The 18,298-nt window shown below is 53.5% G+C and overlaps 2 protein-coding genes across 2 annotated transcripts in view; both read left to right on the forward strand.

Moving 5' to 3' along the window:
* Positions 1 to 9,673: 9,673 nt before the first annotated feature.
* Positions 9,674 to 11,169, forward strand: LOC122149709 (formin-like protein 5). Its single transcript, XM_042780490.1, has 4 exons — positions 9,674 to 9,701; positions 9,822 to 10,094; positions 10,293 to 10,551; positions 10,728 to 11,169. The coding sequence occupies exons 1-4, from the start codon at positions 9,674 to 9,676 to the stop codon at positions 11,167 to 11,169; spliced, it is 1,002 nt and encodes a 333-aa protein (XP_042636424.1).
* Positions 11,170 to 16,467: 5,298 nt separating this feature from the next.
* The window catches only part of DPH1 (diphthamide biosynthesis 1), a 10,260-nt gene continuing 8,429 nt past the window's right edge, over positions 16,468 to 18,298 (forward strand). The window contains exon 1 of the mRNA XM_007937574.1: positions 16,468 to 16,528. Within this exon, the coding sequence (XP_007935765.1) occupies positions 16,468 to 16,528 (61 nt within the window). The remainder of the gene's footprint in view (positions 16,529 to 18,298) is intronic.

An 18,298-nucleotide genomic window follows, 5' to 3' on the forward strand; every position in this document is an offset into this window, starting at 1 on the left:
GCAGCTCCAGGGCGGCTGGCTGGATGGCTGGGACATGAGGAGTGACACCTTGGCTGGAGAAGGGATTTGGGAGTCACCAGCAAGTGGCGTGAAATCACAGTGGAGCTGAGCATGGTACATGAAGTGGGCCCTGGGCAGCTCCTAGGGAGTTGTCCCATTTGAGGAACGGTGTATTCATTTCCTAGAGCTGCCATCCCAAAGCACCACGAACTGGGTGACTGATTAACATTTCTGGAGGCTCTAGTTCTGCACTCAGGGTGTCAGCAGGGCCATGCTCTCTCTGAAGGTGCCATGGAAGAGTCTCCCCTGCTTCTTCCAGCCTCTGGTAGCCCCAGGCTTTCCCAGTCTGTCTCCATCTTCACATGGCCATCTTCCCTCTGTCTGTCTGCATCTCCTCTTTGGATGACATCAGTCAAATTGGATGAAGACTCACCCTACTCCAGTACGAATGACCTCAGAGGAATTAATCACTTGTGTCTGCAAAGACCCTATTTCAAATAAGGTTACATTCACAGATACCGAGGGTTAGGACTTGGACATATCTTTATGGAGGACACAATCTAACCCATAACAAATGACAAGAGGAAGTGAAGCTGCCAAAAAAGCCTGAGAAAGTACAGTCACAGAAACAGGAGGAAATTGAGGATGCTAAGAGGAATCAGAGGGGCCCACAGAGTCAAATGCCTCCAGGAGGTGAAGTGAGAGAAACCAATGGCTGGTGGTTTCAGCTCAAGGCCAGAACAGCAACAGGAGTGACGGGGCCAAAGCCGGAAGTCTGTGGGTTGAGGAGCAAAAGACAGGTGAGGACAAGGAGACTACAAGCAAAGACAACTCTTTCTAGGAAAGAGCTATGTGGTTGCAAGGGGCCTGAAATGAGAGGAGAAAACAATCCACTCGTCCCCATCTCTGCAGGAGTGACTGCTCAAATGCTACACTCTGAATACAGGACAAAGGTTCCTCTCTGTTAGCACTCAACACACACTACTTGTGTGTGCACTGTCTGGACAGGAAGCACCACAGGGGACTCCCAAGTCCCCAAGCTAGAGGGGCCGCCAGGGTGGCAAGGCAGAAGAGGAGCCCCTCTTCCCAGCCCCAAACAGGGCCACACTGCTCTTACTACAGATGAGGAAACTGAGGCCCAGAGAGGAGGAAACAGCTTGATCAGGGTCCTAGTGAGACAGCCACAAAGGTGGAACTGAACCTGCTTCCTGACTCCACTTTGATGTCCTTTCCACAGCTCCACGAGTCCCTGGGCGATGCAAAAAGTTAAGTGCTTGACTACCAGCCAAAAGGCTGGCGGTTTGAACCCACCCAGAGGCTCCTCAGAAGACAAACCTGGTGGTCTGCTTCCAAAAGGTCAAGCCTTGAAGACCATATGGAGCAGAGTTCTACTCTATACACATGGGGTCGCCATGAGTCAGAATCAACTCAACAGCAACTAACAACAACCACGGCAACCCCACAATCCCCGGCAAGAAAATGGCCATGGCAAGTCCAAAGCGAGGGCTGCCACAGGACTGCTGTCAGAGGCAGAGGCTGGCAGCAGCAAAGACAAAAACAAACAGGAAGGTAAACACCACGCAGCATGTCGCATGCAGCACATGTCAACGAGAGGTGGTGGCAGCGGCAGGGAGCCACGGCCCGTGGTGCGGGAGCAGCCGCCTGCCCCCTGCGTCCCCGCTGCCCTAGCTGCCCACACTGGCTACGTCGATGACCCTCCCGGCCCCTGCTCCCACCCAGGCCAGCAGCCTCGCCCCCCAGCCCACCTCACTGCATGCTCCCTCCTTCCCATGACCTCCTCAGAAAAGCCCATGAATAGTACATTAAAGCAAACCCTTATGAAAGCAGCAGCAGCTCCCCAGTAGGAGTGGACCCACTAAATGTCAAATGCAGAGCAAGGCTTCCTGCCTGGTGCGCTACTCACTAATGGAGGCACCTTAGCCTCCATACCCCCATCATCCAATTGCCCTATAAATAAATCATTGCAAGAAGAATGCCAATTTTTCCCCCAGGGCCTCATGAATCTCTCTATATAAGCATATGTAAAGGCCCCCTTCATTCTGTCTTGGCTCAGGCTCCCAGAGAGGACAGCAAAGTCTGATGATTTTGGAAGCAGAAACAAACTTTCACCCCACTGAGTGGGCTGAGTGTCAGGAGCCCAACTTCTCTCTGGACTCTGGGAGGTTGTGTGCTCCATTTCCTGCAGACCCACCCTGCCTGACACAGTTGCCACTGCCGTCTGCAATCAGCCTGGTTCGCTGACAAGAGGCTCCATCTTCAGGGACTGCGGTGGTCTATCCCCTGGCATCCATGAGATGAGTCGTGCCCGCCCACACTCTGTGTGGGGGAGACACACACCCACTTGGCCAGCTCTGTTCCTGGCAATGTGGCACACGTCCCACTAGCCCACTCACTCCTGAAGGCCCTCCCCCTACTGAGTGTCTCACCAGTTCACTCACGGCACCAGTGCCACACTAATGAACCCAAAGTGTGGGTGCCAAGGTCCACTCCAGGACCAGCAGCCTGGCCACGTCCATGTGGAGTGCACCGTCTTGCAACTGGGACCTCTGGTAGGTACACTCCAGGGAGCCTGCTGTATGCCCGCCAGATGTGTTTCTTTGCGTGCATGCGTGCACACACACACACACACAAACACACTGTACTGTGCCAACCTCTTGCTGTGCCAGCACAGAGGCCTCCAGAGCGACTCTTCTGAATTAGATAGCAGGACTGTTTGCAGTTTAGGATCCAAACTTCGCTGCCTGATTAGGCAGTAATCACAGGCTTGGGAGCACCAGCCACCTCCGTTAGATCAAACGCTCTGCCCGACGGTGGTGAAAGCGAGCTGCCCCACTCAGAAGTGGGAATCTGCTCTTCTCCACTGAGATCAGCTCGACTCTCTGCCTTCCTCCTTTTCTTTCTTTGCAAACTTAACCACAGCTGGAAGGGAGCAGAAGCTGCCCTTTGAAGGACACCACTGAGGCAAGTTCGAGTCCTGCAATGACTAGCCCAGCTCACGGGCTCTCAGGAACAATGGAGTGCTGCCGGGGAGGACAGGCAGGGCCAAATGGGGGACCTGCTTCACCCACCCTGCCACCTGCCACCCACCTGGGTCAGTGTGCTCTGGGGCTCCTGCTCCCCAGGCAACCCCCCTCAACAGTCTAGGGTGTAGCCGTACTAGCAAGTCCACCAGGCCAGCCTACAAGGGGAATCAAAGAGACCAGCTCAAGCTGGGCCTGGCCCCCAAATAAACCTGGCCCTGGGCCTTACTTAGGGGCATGAGAGTGGGTAGGGTGTGTCAATGAAGAAACCAGAGCAAGAGACAGAAGATGAGGGTGGGGGGTACCCAAACACAAAGAGGGGCAGGGTGGAAAGAGACCCAGGAGCCAGGTCCCAGCCAAACTGGGACCTCCTGGGGGCACACCAGAAAGGGAGTGCATGGGAAATACCAGGAAGGTCTGTAACAAGACGCGAATGATTCAGCAGCGCTCAGCACCCCACAAAACAAATGTCACCTAAATCAAGACAGATGGGCACGTGAGATGGTGGAGCGTGGAGGTTGAGAGGGCAAGGGAAAGAGTGTGGGCTTGGCACGCAGGCCTGGGAAGGCATTCCAACTCAACCATGTGCCAGCTGGGTGACCCAGGGCCAGGGACGTCATCTGTCTGTGCCTCAGTTTCCTTAACTGACAAGCAGGGATAAGTACAAGTTGGACCTCACAGGGCGGCTGTGGAGATTACATTATATAAGTGCACTAAGCAGAGGGCTTGGCACAAAGTACCAAAAAAACAAACCAAACTCACTGCCACTGAGTCAATTCTGACACATAGCGACCCCCACTTGGTTTCCGAGGTGGTAAATCTTTACAGAAGTAGATTCCCTCCTCTTCCTTCCATGGAGCAGCTGGTGGATTTGAACTACTGACCTTCTGGTTAGCAGCCAAATGCCTTATCCACTATGCCACTAGAGCTCTTTTGGCACATAGTAAGTGCTTAGTAAATATAAGCAGCTATTGTCAACACATGGTCAGAGGCTGGCATAAGCAGATACAAAGCAGGTCAGGAAGGATTGTGTCTGACCCCTGCTGCTGTTTCCATATCTCCTCTCAGCAGGCTCAACCAGGCATACTCCGGAACTGAGACGTGAGATGGCTGAGTAGTCACTCTAGTGACAAACACCAAGTTAGCCATGCCTTTTCTCCCCAGAGGTCCCTGCTCCTGGGTCCTATAGCCTCAGTGCTGATGGCTCCCTAAGGCTTCTCCCAGGCTTTGGGGAAACCCTCAGCTTGGGGTCCCCACCACACTCCTCTCTCTCAGTTCTACCCGTGGTGGTGTGGCCAGTGCGCCCTGAAGAAAAGGGCTGCATCCGGTACGCTGTGAGGAGGTCCTGCCTTCTGCTGTCCCTAGAGGCTCTGTTCCCGTTCACCAGCTATTTTGCTTCCTTGGCCATCTGTTCCCTCCCTGTCATCTCCTCTCTGCTTTAACCTTAACCACTACTTCCCTGCAGATGGTACCAAACAGATCTGTTCCTGACATCCTTCATAACGCCTGCCCCCTCCTTCTCATCTCCAGCAATGAACTTCCACTCTGTCCTTTTGCAGTCCTGACTCTAAAGACGTGGCCGAAGTTTGGAGTTGGATTCACCCTCACAAGCCTCCCTTCTGGGTCCCATCTGCTGAGAACTCAGTCACAGGTCAAGGGGCAAATACCACCTACCCCTTCCCCTGTTTTGCCTTTTCCTAATAAGACTTCCTCTTTCCCAACTTGGCCAAGAACATCTCTTGGCATCTCATCTCAGGGCCACTGTCTGGTCTGGTTATTTACCTGGATCATCATGAAACAAACAAATGAAACAACTGCTGTCAACTCCATTCCCACTAATGGCGACCCCTGTGTGTCAGGGGAGAACCGTGCTCCATCGGGTTTTCAGGGGCTGCTTTTTCAGAAGTAGATCACATGGCCTTTCTTCCCAGAAGCCTCCTGGTGGACACAACCCTCCAACCTTTCATTTAGCAGTAAGCACTTTAACCGTCTGCACTAGCCAGGGATTCTGATCTCCATAAACAGTGCCTTTAACCCTCCAGAGAGCTTCGGGTTGGTATGCTTAGGCAGAGATCTGAACTCCCAGATTCATTCCTGCAGTGGAGAGACCAGTGTGCCTATGCCAGGAGTCTGGGTCCTGAAGTTTCCCTATAGAACACAGATCTGAAAACTCCGCAGCGAGGAACTGGCCCCATGTTGTCATGACAGGAACCGAACCAAAACACATTTTCTACACTGTCTGAGCTCACAAAGGACAACACTGCCCTGCTTTCCCTGCTTTTATTCTGGCTGCTGACGAAAAAATGCACGCCTGGGCTTTACTTAGCAACTCTGCGTCTCCTCTCTGCCTGTCCTGCCGCTCCTCTCAAATTCCTCCTCTCGCCTTCTCTTTTCTGGCCTAAGGACCAAGAGCTTTGCAGATGGAAGAAACCCAAAGTCCAGAAACAAACCTGCTGCTGTGAAGTTGATTCCAACTCATGGCAACCCCAGGTGTCACAGAGCAGACCTGCTCCATGGGCTTTCCTTGGCTGGGATCTTTATGGAATTAGATCACCCATCAGGCATTTCTTCCATGGTACCACTGGGTGGGTTTAGACAGCCAACCCTTAGGTCTATAGCCAAGAGTAAACCATTTATGCCACCAAGGGACCTATTGGAAGAAAGCTCCTAAATAAAGAGGCTGCTTTGGTGAGATTTGGTCCACCAGGTTGCATTCCTTGAGTGGGACAGAAGTAGACTGGAAAGACCAAAATTCCACTTGTGCACTTGGATTTGGGCTAAAAGGCCTCCAATCTCAGCCGTCTCAAGAAGGGCTCTCGTATTTCCCCCTCTACACACCCTCCCTGCAGATAGAAGAGTGCCTTGGTCATTCATGCAGCACTCCTCTCTGCCTTTCTCCACTGAAGCTAAGGTCTGTGTTCCAACAGCTCAGAGGCCTGGTTGCCCCAGAGAAGGGCAGAGATGGAACCAGCTCACATCACACCCGGCCACATGAAGACTCACAGATCACCAAATCAACCAGCCACCTGACAACGCCACAGTCCCTCCTTCCCTCCGCCTTCCTTTTCCACAAAAGAGAAGACCCAATCCAGACACCAGGCCAACCCATCTGGCTATGGAAACCAAGAGAACAAAATGCACCTTACTGGGTTAAAGGCCTTAATCTAGCTCTTGCTGAATTATTCAGGGATGGTATTAACTTATAAATGAGTGTGTTTGACTGATTTTGTGGTTGATGTACAGATAAATTCTAATGAAAGACAGCTACAAGATTTTAAATTATTAATTAGACTGCCACTTAACAAAGCCTATTTGGCACTCTATTTCCTTGCTTAACAAGACAAAAACTTTAAGGGAAGGTTCGGTATTAGCCCAGAGGCTGTTGATTTGCATTCTGTTTTTATAGCTCTAAAAACGAAAACCATAGATCCTGACCTTAAGTAGGCTACTTCTGGCAAAGCAAACCCCAGCAGGCCGCCCTTCCTTCCTGGATGTTTCTGGGTGGCTTGGGGCCTCGCTTGTCCTGCCTGCTTCTCATCTCTGACCAGAGGCTTGCTTTTTATATCCCTGGTTCTGCCAGGCTAGGCCAGGAGATGGAGACGCAAGCAGGACAGCTGCTGAAGCCTTCAGCTACCAGCACTGTCAGCAGCTTGAGTCCGCTAGAGACTTGGAGCTGTTCTGATTCACAGCAGAGGGGCTGTGGCCAGTAGGGTCCGTTCATCAGGAGATGCAAGGCAGCACCTCCAGACTTTAATAAGACAACCAGAAATCAAGGCCTATCACCACCATCCTGCTCCTCCTGAGCGGGGGAGGGTGTCTCTCTTTTTTTTTTTTCCAATGTTTATTGTGATTTGGGTCAAAGTTTACAGAGTAAGTTCATTTTCCATACAGCAGTTCATACACATTTTGTTTCATGACATTGGCTGCAATTCACCACAATGTAACAGCTGTCTTCCCACTTCCTCCTTATAGTTACTTCTTCCCTGTGTCCTTCCCTCCCATCTCCCTGTGCAAACACTGCTCTTCTGTTCTCCCAGGATTGATTGATCATCGCTCCAAGGAATGTATCCACCTGATGTAAATGTTCACCCCATATGCCAGTCTACTGTTTGGCAGGAAGCCATAGGAGTGAGTTCAATTGCAGACCTGAAGGGTAACTAGGGGCCATAGTCTTAGGGGTCTTACTGGGCTCTTTTTTTTTTTTTTTATGATTTTGTGTTTTGTTCACCCCATTGTTCTCCCACTCTATCCAGGATCTCCTGCACTGATCCCTATCAGAGTGGCTGAGAGTGGAAGTTGGGCACCATCTAGTTCTTCTGGTCTCCTGGTCATATAGGCTAAGGATCACATGGTCTACCAGTCCCTTGGACTAATTGTTTCCATGGGTCTTGGTTGCCCTCATTCTTCTTTGCTCTGGATGAGGAGAGACCCATCATTGCATATAGATGGCCGCTTGCAAGCTTTTAAGACCTTCCTGGGGATCTCTTACCACTTAGACCCCTTAACTCCACAGAGCACTCCATTAAGACAGTGAGTTCTCCTGTGCAGAAAAATTAGGGGATTCTTCCCTCCCCACATGATCTGGGAGAAGAGGCTATTCTTACTTCATCCTGTTGTAAATCATAATTAAATTCCATCAGGTCCAGATACCCACCCATGCAGGACTTTTCACCTGACAGCAGGCAAACAGCAACATCTCCACCCAACCTATGACCTTTTTTACTTGGAGCCTTTGGTAACACTTATGGAAGCAGAAACTTCAATAGCCACCTCCCTTGGCACTAGCCTCAGGCATACTTTTGGCTTTGGGTGCACCCCTAGAATCCACACAGAGAATCCAAGTGTCCTGTATATCTTGTACAAAGGGAGGGGAATTGGCCAGGAAAGGATCAAAACAAAAGTGATCTGCCCACACAATGTGCCATAGCAGCAAAGGGCTTCTCTGCTGTTTCCCTCGGGCCAATCCAGGTGGAAACCTCTTTGTTGGTGAAACCTCTCCCTCCAACCAGGCCACGCAGGAAGGGAAAAACAGCCCTCAAGGCAAACACACGTGACTGCCAAGCCTCCAGTGGCCACTTCTTGAGCAGGGTAAGCGAGCCTCCCCCCCAGGGAGCAGCCCCCAGAATGCACTGGGCTCGCCGGGAGCTGGGCCGCTGGCAAGGATGGGGAAGGATGGCTCCTGGAGGCCACTCAAGCCTCCCTGGGCACCTCAACCATATAAATAAAGTGCGTGGGCTGTTTCATGGCTCATTTTTAACTGTAAACTGCCAAAAGACAAAAGACCAAGAGGGAAATGAGATGTCAGTTGCTCTCTATTATCTCCATCACAGACCTGCAGCCCAGACATGGCGGCCTTTTAAAACTGCCAGGGAAGCCTTCCCTACTGGGGCAAGTTTCATGATCCACACCCAGGCTACTTACACTTGGCCTGTGCTCAGGTCTGTAAAGAGTACCTTCTCTGTAGACTCTCTGACCATTGCTAAAATGACTTTTCAATCTTTTCTGCAGGGAAAAGGCAACTGGAGCGTATCTGTGAAGATCTTTCTCCAACCAGCCACAGCGAAAGGCAGCTAGCGTTCCCCTGCACTGCACCGACCCACGTGGAGGGCAAAAGTCACACACAAGTTTGTGACTATTCAGACACGACGGGGCAACTGAGCCTCCTCGGTGGGTCCCAGCCGAGCCCACCACACAATCTTTACTGCCCTCGCCTGAGGCGTGGTTTTTTCATCCACCTGTCTGACCTGCTTTTGGGTCTCTTTCCATCGCCCCACATCTGCTGCTCCCTGGCCATCCTAGGCTTCGCTCCCCGCCCCCCACTCCGCCCCTTCCCGGAGCCAGTTTTCTCTTCCCCCATCCTACTGTGAGGTCAGAATCCTGCGCTTACGACACCTCGGTCTGTTGCCATGGAAACAGGGGCGGATTAAGGCTGGAGCGCCGAGCGCAGGGATCAGGCCCCTGCACTACCTGAGCTCTCGCCTCAGCAGGCTCCGGCAGGGCCCGGTTAGCTAGCCGCAGGCGCCGCGGCTCTCCGGCCGCCAGGCTACAGTCAAGGACAAGGGGGTCCGGGCGTGGCGCTGCACCCCGCCCGGACCTGGGAAAGAAAAGAGATAGACATACAGACCCGGGCAGCAGATGGCGGGGCCCGCGGGCGCACGGCGTGGTCACCTGCCCTCCCTGAGCCCGGGGGACAGCGCCCCGCGCAGCAGCCACGTGGGGGCGCGGCGGGACTTCCCCGGCGCCTGTGCCAACTTTGCCGTACGAGATTCACCCGCCCGGGCTGCGGAGGAGTCTGAATGAGGTGGTCTCGGAGCCAGCTCTCCCCAAGTTTAGCCTGGCCCGGGCGGAGCACGCTTCCGGCGCGACCTCCGTGGCCCTTCGCTCTGGGCATAAGGAAAGTTTGAGGAACCGGACATCAGGCAGTTGCCACTGTCCCCCCTTCTCGGCCGCTCGGTGCCAGACCTGATCTCTAAGAACCAAAGCGGGGCGACGAGGAAGGTTCCTGCGTCCAGACTCCCCCTAGGGAGCCAGGGCGCGCGGCAAGTGCCCGGGCTGCGTGCGCGGTGACTGACAGCAGACCGCCCTGGAGCGCGGGCTGGACTCGGCCCCGCCGAAGCGGCAGAGGCAGCGGCATGCCGGCGCAGGGGATGGAGCCTGCAAGTGCAAAACTTTATAATGGCAAAGCAAAGGTCCCAGAAGGCCGGTTCCCCTTCCACCACGGCCGCGGCGCCACCCAGGCACAAGGGCCGCTTACTCTGGTCCCGTGCTGACCCCGCCAAGCCAGAACCGTAGGCCTGGCCATTGGATCCAGAGAGCAAACCCTGTGTCTCACAACTGGCCACCGACGGGAGCTGAGCTCCAGCAGCAACCCTCAGCGAGTGCATCCCTGCAAAGCCCGCCAGCCCGCCGAGGACTGCTTCCACGGCTCGGAGCCCCGGCGCCGGACTGTTCCCGGGTTCGCGGCTCTGCCCGACGCGCATCCAACTCCAACTTGCCCCTGCGGCTCCAACTCACCTTTACGAAGCATGTTGGCCGCGGGGCCGCCGCTCCGAGGTCGGTGTAGGCGCGCTCCTTCCCGGGGTCCAGATTCAAATCCCTGAGCGCCGGCTGCAGCTAATCCGAGCGCGCCGAGGCGGAGGCAAGCCGGGGATCCGCTTGTGCCCGGCGCCCCGGCCCCGCAGGGGCATGGTGAGCCTGCGCCCCACGCCGAGGGCACGGGCACCCGCCACCAACCGCGGTGCTGCCCCGCAGCAAACCCGCGCGCTCGTTCAGCCCTAGGGCCAGCGGCTTGCTCCGCGGAGCCAGCGGCCTGTCTCTGCCGCCTGGAGCACTTTGCAAACCCTTTTGAGGGGGGACGCCGCCCCCCAGCTGGCGGGCCGCGGCCCCCACCTCTCCGCCCCCTCGGGCCACTGCCGCCGCGGCTGCTGCAAGCGGGTGCTCGCACGCACCGCCAAGCTCCCGGGAAAGCGCCCGGCTCGCGTTTGCAGGACCGAGAGATCGGCGGAGCGGGGCGCCTCCCTTCCTGCCCCCCCACCCCCCCCCTTCCCCCACCTCTCCTCCTCCCTCCCTCGCTCGCTCGCTCCCTCCCTCCTGCTCCACTCCCCGCCCCCGCTCACGGAGCGCCTCCCATACAAAATTTATGAAAGTGCTCTCAGCTCGCGGTGCCGAGCGCAGTCCTATTCCCAGGGCAGCGACGCTCAGCCGCGCGGCGCCGCCTCCCAAGGTGTTTTCTTTGCGCCCGCCCCCGGGGACGATCCTTGGCCGGCGTCTGTCCAAGTACCTGCCCCAGCCCCAGGGCCGGTCCTCCGGATACTTTAATGCCCCTCCTCAGCCCAGCAGGCCTCCCGGAGCCAGCGCCCGCAACCCAACCCCCTCCTGCTCGCCCTTCGCGGCTGGAGGTCACCGGGAGAAGCGGCTGCGAGCGTACGCCCCGCGGACCAGGTGGGTCGTGAGGACGGCTGCCCGGAGCCCCAATTACAACTCCGCACCCCTGTCCATCTCTGGCCCGGCCGGTGCGCCTTACTCCTCGGAGGCTCGACGGCTCTTCTCTGCCCCGGACAGCTCCGGCGGACCCAGCCGCCCTGCATTCCGCGCCCCCAGGACACTTTTCTTTGGGGGGAGGAGGTGAGGCGCGCCCCGGGCTGATCTGGAGCTCACAGCGAGCGGTCGGGGAGGCTCAGCTGCAAATCGCAAAGAGGAGAAAGCCAGTGCGACGCTCAGGTCGACTGTCTCCGGGGGGCGCTGAGCTGCCTCAGTACACGTAGACCGCGCCCCGGGAGTCGCCGAAAATGGAGGAGGCACGGCCTAGAAAGGAGGTCCCTCAGGGGGTGGGTTGAGCTGAGTGTAGGTAGACAGGGTGCTGGCAAGATCCCGAATAGAGCCCGGCACCCCCTTCTGGCCTAGGATAAAGGGAGATCCGACGCGACGGCAGTGAGTTTAGGGAAGGGAAAAAATAGGCCAAGTCACCCATTCAGCACGTCCTTACCAAGTGCCAATGAAAAGACAAAGTCCCTGCCCTCGCGGAGTTTGCTGTTGTTGTCATGTGCCATCGAGTCGACCCGACTCATAGAGACCCCTCCTTGGGTTTCCTATGGAAGTAGATTGTTCAACCTTCCTTCCAAGGAGCGGCTGGTGGGTTTGAACCGCCAGCCTTCTGGTTAGCAGTCAAGTACCTTAGGCACTATGCTACCAGAGCTCCCTCATGGAGTTTACATTACAATAAAAAATAAAAACAGTTGCCTTCCAGTGCAGTCCTCCGCATGGTGCCCCATGTGTGCAGTGCAGAACTGCATTCCATATGGTTTTCAAGGCTGTGGCTTTTCTTTCAGGGGGTGTCTGTGTGGCTTTGCAGCCTTTCCATGAGTAGTAGAACACGTAACCATTTGAATCACCCAGGGGCTCCTGACATTGTGTTATGCACTTCAGCTCCTAGCAAACCCACCTGACGGAGTGGAACTGCCTCATAGGGTTCTCTGGGCTGTATCTTTACTGAACTGCATCACCACGTCTTTGTCTTGAGGAGCAGCTGTTATTTCAAACCCCGGGACTTTCAATTAGCGGCCAAGTGTTTAACCACTGCACCACCAGGGCTTCTTAGTTCCATTCTGAAAAAAAAAAAAAAAAAAAAAACACTGACACTGAGTCGATTCCAACTCATGTTGTTGTTGTTGTTGTTGTTGTTAGGTGCCGTCAGTTGTTTCAGACTCAGCGACACCACTGATCCTGCGCCAGCTCCTTGATCCTTGCTATACTTTAGCCCATTGTCGCAGCCACCGTGTCAATATATCTCTTTAAAGGCCTTCCCCTCTTTCGTTGACCCTCCACCTTACCAAGCATGACATTCTTCTCCAAGGAATGGTCCCCTCTGACAACGTGACCAAAGTAGGTGAGACAAAGTCTATTCCAACTCATAGTGACCCCCATAAGGTTTCCAAGGCTTTACATCGTTATGGAAGCAGACTGCCTCAGCTCTTTCTTTCACAGAGTGGCTGGTGGTTTAGAACCACTGACCTTTTGGATAGCAGCCAAATGGCTTAACTTTTGCCACCAGAGCACCTTCCTTATATTCTCAACTCACTGTCACTGAGTTGGATCTCACTCATAGCGACCCCTCCTAGGGTTTCCGAGGCAGTATCATTACGGAAGTAGATTGTCACATCTTCCTTCCGAGGAGTGGTTGGTGGGTTTGAACTGCCAGCCTTCTGCTTAGCAGTCAAATGCCTTAGGCACTACGCCACCAGAGCTGCTCCTTATATTCTAGTAGGGAACAAATAAGGAAAGTCCAGGTGAGACATGTGCTTTGAAGCAAAGAAAGCAGGGTATTCTGCTGGAGCAGAGATCTAATTGAAGTGAGAGAATGAGCCATGTGATTCCTTGGAGAAAGCCTTAAAGCTGGTACAAACTTGCAGTATCATTCATTCACTCATACATGCATTCAATGCCACTGAAGCTCTGGGTTTGAGCTAACAATACAGTCTTCGACTTCCAGAAACTTATGGTGTAGTGGAGCATGAAAGACTCACAGGGCATCACAGGATATGACAAGAGAAGGTATAAAATGTGGGAGGGGGCTCTGCTAGTTCCACATGTAGTAAGGGATGACCAGAGAAGGCTTCACAGAAGTCATTTTGTGGGTTGAGTCCATCAGGCCAAGAAGGAAAAAGGGCATTCCAGGAAGGAAAGAATATGCAAATGCTTGGAGGTGGGAAAGCAACCTCCTGTGTTGTGACCAGGTTTGCTGGTCTGATGGAGCCTGGGGGAACCCTTGAGAAATGCCCCCAGCTGCCTTTCAGGTCTGGAATTGAACCTACTCCTGTGGCTTCCAGCCAAACACATATCAGCTGAACATTTACATTGAGTAGTTACACTCCTTGGAAAGATCAATCATGGGAGAATAAAAGGGTTGTATATGCACAGGGAGATAGCTCAGGGGGCAGGAGTGCATGGGAGGGAAGGACACAGGGAAGAGATGGCTATGGGGAGGGAGTAGGAGGAGAGCTGTTGCATGGTGGGAGATTGCAGTCAATGTCATGGGACAAAGTATGTGAAACTGCAGTGTGGAAATGAATTTGCTCTGTAAACTTCCACCCAAATCACAATAAAATTTAAGAGAAAAGAAAAGAAAATTGGTCCCATAGTCTTATGGGACAACTCAGTCAACAGGCATAACATAGTTCACAAAAATTATGATCCCCATCCTAATGAAGTGAATAATGTTTGGGCTCTTACAAGCTTTTGAGAAGTCATCTAAGACACAACTCTTGGTCTCTACCCATCAGGAGCAAAACAGTAAGGTAACCAAAAGCTCAGAGAACAAACAAGTTGACCTGAACCACAAGCTCATCTACCCTGAGACCAGAAGAACTAGATGGTGCCCAGCTACCATCACAGACTATCCTGACCACGGCCACAATATAGAATGGGAGAAAAATATCAAGCAGAACTCAAATTCTTATTTTAAAGTAAAGCCAGACAAACTGGAATAGCAGAGAACAATGGACACCCTGAGACTATTGCCCAACAATTAAACCTAGAACCAAGCCTGCCTGAAATCACCTTTTAGTGAAATAACAAAGTGGCACACAAAATAAAGGATGTCACCTGTAAGATCAGTGCACTACTTAAAAACCATCAGTGTGAGAACAAAAGGTCAACAATTACTGAAAAGCAAAGATGAGAAGATAAGGGGGAAGGGAAGAAAGAGTACTGGAAAGGGAACACACTGAACACAATTAGAAAATGTTGACATATTGTGATAAATGTAATTAATGTCACCAAACAATTTGTGTGGAAATTTCAAATGAGAACATAAGTTGAGTAAGCTTTCATCAAAAATTCAATAAAATATTATTTAAAAAAAGAACATTGGTCCTTCTTGGGGTGAGAGCAGAGGGTGAGGCATTCCTTCCTGCAGCCTGGGGCAGCCACAGGGCTGAGCTGACCCCACTCCTTGCTTGAGCTCTGCCAAGTAGACACTGAAGCGGAACTCCATGACATTCAGAGCTACAGAGGCACTCCATCTATAACTGAGGCCCAGAGACGTTGAACAATTTGCTCAGTGTCACACGGCAGATCAGTGACAAAGTATAGGCCTGAATCGGCACACTCATTCTCCTGCCTCTTCACGGCCCCCTGTCCCACAGACTCCAACATCTTAGGCAGAGTTGGCTGGAGTTGGGCGTGAGTGTGAGAAGCAGAGTTATTTCAGGCCTCAGGAGGACTGGGTGCTGCCTTGGAGTCTAGCCAAGGGTGGGGGTGATGTAGGCAGGTGTCGTGGTGTAGTGTGGGAGTGCACTATGCCCTCCTTCTTGTCAGGCAGTAATTACTCAGGCTGATGAGTAATTCAAGCAGAGAGACCCCACTAGACAGATGGGGGTGTCCTCGGCCTAAAGTGAATGGCAGGCCTCAATATTCTGTGTTGCCAGGTCTTGAGGGAAGCACTCACCTCTGCCCTTGATGCCCAGTTTTCCTGGACATCACCTGGTTTCCTAATGTGGGCCAGGGTGACTCATTTAGCACAGAGGCTATGGGACAATGTCACAAGAGGTGGGGACTTCCTGCCAGTGGGCCCCATCTCTGCCAAGGGTAGAGGGATAAAGCCCAGTCTTTCCCCCTGGGAACTCTCAGCTGCTGCTAGAGCTAAAGCTGAGTACAGGCTGGGCTTTGGGGTCGTGAAGGAGGAGGGGCTAGACTCAGGAAATTTCAGGAATTAAGATACTGCTCCCAGAGAGTCCAGAGAACCTGGGGGAGCTGGGAAAGTCCACACTGGACCGTCAAGATACAAGGAGATTTTTCTAGGATCTGTGTTGGCCACATTCCTGTCCACAGCTGACTGTCTTAAGAGTGCCAGAGGCCTGAATGGACCCCTTCTGGTCCTCCGTTGCTTACTCCCAGCCTTCTTAGCCACGGATCCTGTCTGGACAGCCTCCCTGGCTGCTTGTTTTCACTTCTCCCTGCACTTTAATGAGGGGTTTCCAAGCAAGGAGGGCCTCCGGGGGAGCCTGAGGCCACAGAGCTGCCTTAAAGAGCCAGCTGTGCTCACAGCACCACCACAGAGAGAGGAGGTCGGTGCCAGGGGCCTGGGTGGGCAAACCGTCCTGAAGAACCACTGCTCTACGGGGCAGACCTAGCTGGGGGCCAGCCCTGCAAGGAATTTGCTGTTCCAAAGGTCAAGGCTGTCTCACTGGCTGCTCTGCCTAAGGAGCCCAGGCCGCTGATCAGAAGAAAGGCTTATCTAGGTCTGAGGGGCAACGTTGCACGCGAAAACGTTGGTCAGGAACCAGGTTTTGAGAAGCTGTGTCCTCAGACTGCTCCACCCTCTGAGAAAAGCACCTTAAGCTGGGCGCCTTCTCCCGTGCAGCGATTCCTCGCATGTGAACCTTGCACACTGGACTCTAAAGGTGACGAGCACTACGGCGCTCCGAGAATCCGCGCCAAGACTCTCAACTTGAAGCTAGGCTGGTGGGCGCTGAGCTCTGTCCGGTCTCGGCAGTGCGGATCTTTGAGGGAGGGATGGGGCCTCACCCCTACAGGTCCAGCTGGTTGACCACTGCTTACTAGGAGGGGAGAAAAGGAGGGATGCTGAAGTGAGACCTGGCGAGTGTACCCATTCACGGAACTCGGGCCCGTACGATTCTGCAAGGAGGTGTTCCGGCTGGCGGAGGAGCGGAGGAGCGGAGGAGCGGAGGGTGACTGGGTGGATCGGCAAGCAGAACCGCAAAGATCAGGGACCACTAGGGGCTCCCACGGGTCCGGACTTTCGGAGCTGAAATAGGGCCCACCATAGCCCCGCCCCTATCTTTTCCTTGTTCGTCTCCACCCACAGAGTCTCCGCCCTTCGCTGGAAACTCGGCGATCGATTGCATTGCCTACGCTTTCCGCGTTCTTCTAGCTCTGCCTTTTTGGTCTCCACGTGGGCAGGTTGGTGATGGCGGCGCTGTCTGTGACTGAGGCGGCGGAGCCCCGCGGCCGAAGCGGCCCTGGCAGAGGTGGGTGCTGCTGCTCTGCGGCCTCCACACCTCCCATCTCAAAGTGGGGCCTTCAAATCCAGGGCAGGATCAACCTTTAACGGCCGCGGCGCCTTCCCCGCCGGACCCGGAAGTCCCCTGTCACTTGCTGTGGGCTGCTGTCGCCGGACCCCGGGGGCGCTGGTCTCATTTTGCAGCCCTAGGACTCAGTCGGGAGTAATACCTCCTGGGAAACACTGCCCCATGTCTTTGCCAGTAGACAGACACAGGAAGACTAAGGAATTAGACGGACCGTATGGGACTAGGCCTGTTGCAGCGGTCACTCCACGGTGGGCCCTCGGGGAATGCTTTCAGGAAAGACAGTTTTTTTCATCAGGCGTTTACTGAACGCTGACTGAATGCCAGGCCTGCATTAATGCCAGGCCTGCACTAATGTGCAGGGACTAGAATACTTCCCCTGTCCTCAGGGATGTCAGTCTACCCGGGAACACAGATGTGAACAGATGATCACAGCCACGTGATAAAAGAGGAGGCTCCAGTCCCCAGTCCCACTGAGCCCATGGGACTTGAACGGCTAAGCCTAGCACATTCTGCACCCCACGGTCCTCAGAAGGTTTGGACCTGTCCCAAGGAGGTTCTATGAGGGGCTCGAGGAAGCTGGGCAGATTGACCCAAGGCCTGTAAAACAACTGGACAAAAAACAGCAGTGGAAACATTTAAATCTGGTCTCAGGCTCCCAGCCTGCCATGCTAGCCTTCCACTGTTGTCCACCTTGCACCCCACCCTCCCACACACATTCACAGTGGATGAAGGCTTCTGTCTTCTAGGATCTCCGATCATAGTGAGGGGCCCTAGCACAGATTCTGGCACATAGTACAGGACCAATAATAGTCACTGAGTAAATTAATTTTTTGCTTCTCACATTCACAAACTGCTCATAAGAGATGAGTGAGGATTGAGCTGGGCTGAAACATGAGGAGCGGAACGACTCCAGGGCAAGGGTGGCAGCCTTGCTAAAGAGTTAACATTTACTCCTTTAATAAATGGGTTGTAGTTATTTGTATACCTGTCTTTGCCCCCTAGTCTGTAGCCTTTAAGGGTGAGTTCACTTTTCTGTGCTTAATGTATTTGCCCATAGTTCTGACTAAAGTACGTTTTTCCCATCCTTCTTAGGAGCTCTGGTGACCTAGTGCCTAAGGCATTAGACTGCTAACCAGAAGGCTGGTGGTTCAAACCCACCAGCCACTCCTCAGAAGGAAGGTTAGGCAATCTACTTCTGTAGTGATACCGCCTGGGAAACCCAAGGAGGAGTTGCTATGAGTCGGATCCGACTTGATGGCAGTGTGTTTGGTTTGGTTTGATTTTTATGGGTTGGGCAGAGGCAGTAGGACTAGGACATTAACTCAGTTAAATATATGTTGTTTGTTTCCATTTTAACTGAGAGGGGATTATGGAAGAATTAACCTTTGTAGACATGGTCAGTGGGACCTCAGAGTAGGGAGGGTAATTTTAACAATAAGTACTCACAGCAGTTTGCATATCGATCTAGGGCCTCAGAACTTCAAGATGTGCTGCAGGGGTGGATTAGGAGGGGGCACTTTCCCAGATATGTTGAGCTGGCTAGGCTCTTGCATTTTCCACTGACTTATTCTTTATCCGGTAGCAACTGTGTGGAGCCAGGCATATTGTCCCTCAGTTCAGTTCCCTGGTGTTGCCTCTACTCTCCTGAGCTAAGTAAGGTGTGAGCCATACTCCACTCATAGCCTCAATTCTTTAATTTCCAATAATCTT

Source organism: Orycteropus afer, unplaced genomic scaffold (assembly GCF_000298275.1).
Source record: "Orycteropus afer afer isolate SDZICR_OR568_19922 unplaced genomic scaffold, OryAfe1.0 scaffold00042, whole genome shotgun sequence".
Taxonomy (NCBI): Eukaryota; Metazoa; Chordata; class Mammalia; order Tubulidentata; family Orycteropodidae; genus Orycteropus; species Orycteropus afer.

What these genes read in the sequence shown, in the direction of transcription:
- LOC122149709 (XM_042780490.1), top strand. Translation starts at nt 9,674, where the DNA reads ATGCCGGCGCAGGGGATGGAGCCTGCAA. An exon ending in CGCGGGGCCGCCGCTCCGAG is followed by an intron (nt 10,095 to 10,292) that starts GTCGGTGTAGGC and finishes GCTGCCCCGCAG; the next exon opens with CAAACCCGCGCGCTCGTTCA. An exon ending in CGAGAGATCGGCGGAGCGGG is followed by an intron (nt 10,552 to 10,727) that starts GCGCCTCCCTTC and finishes TCCTATTCCCAG; the next exon opens with GGCAGCGACGCTCAGCCGCG.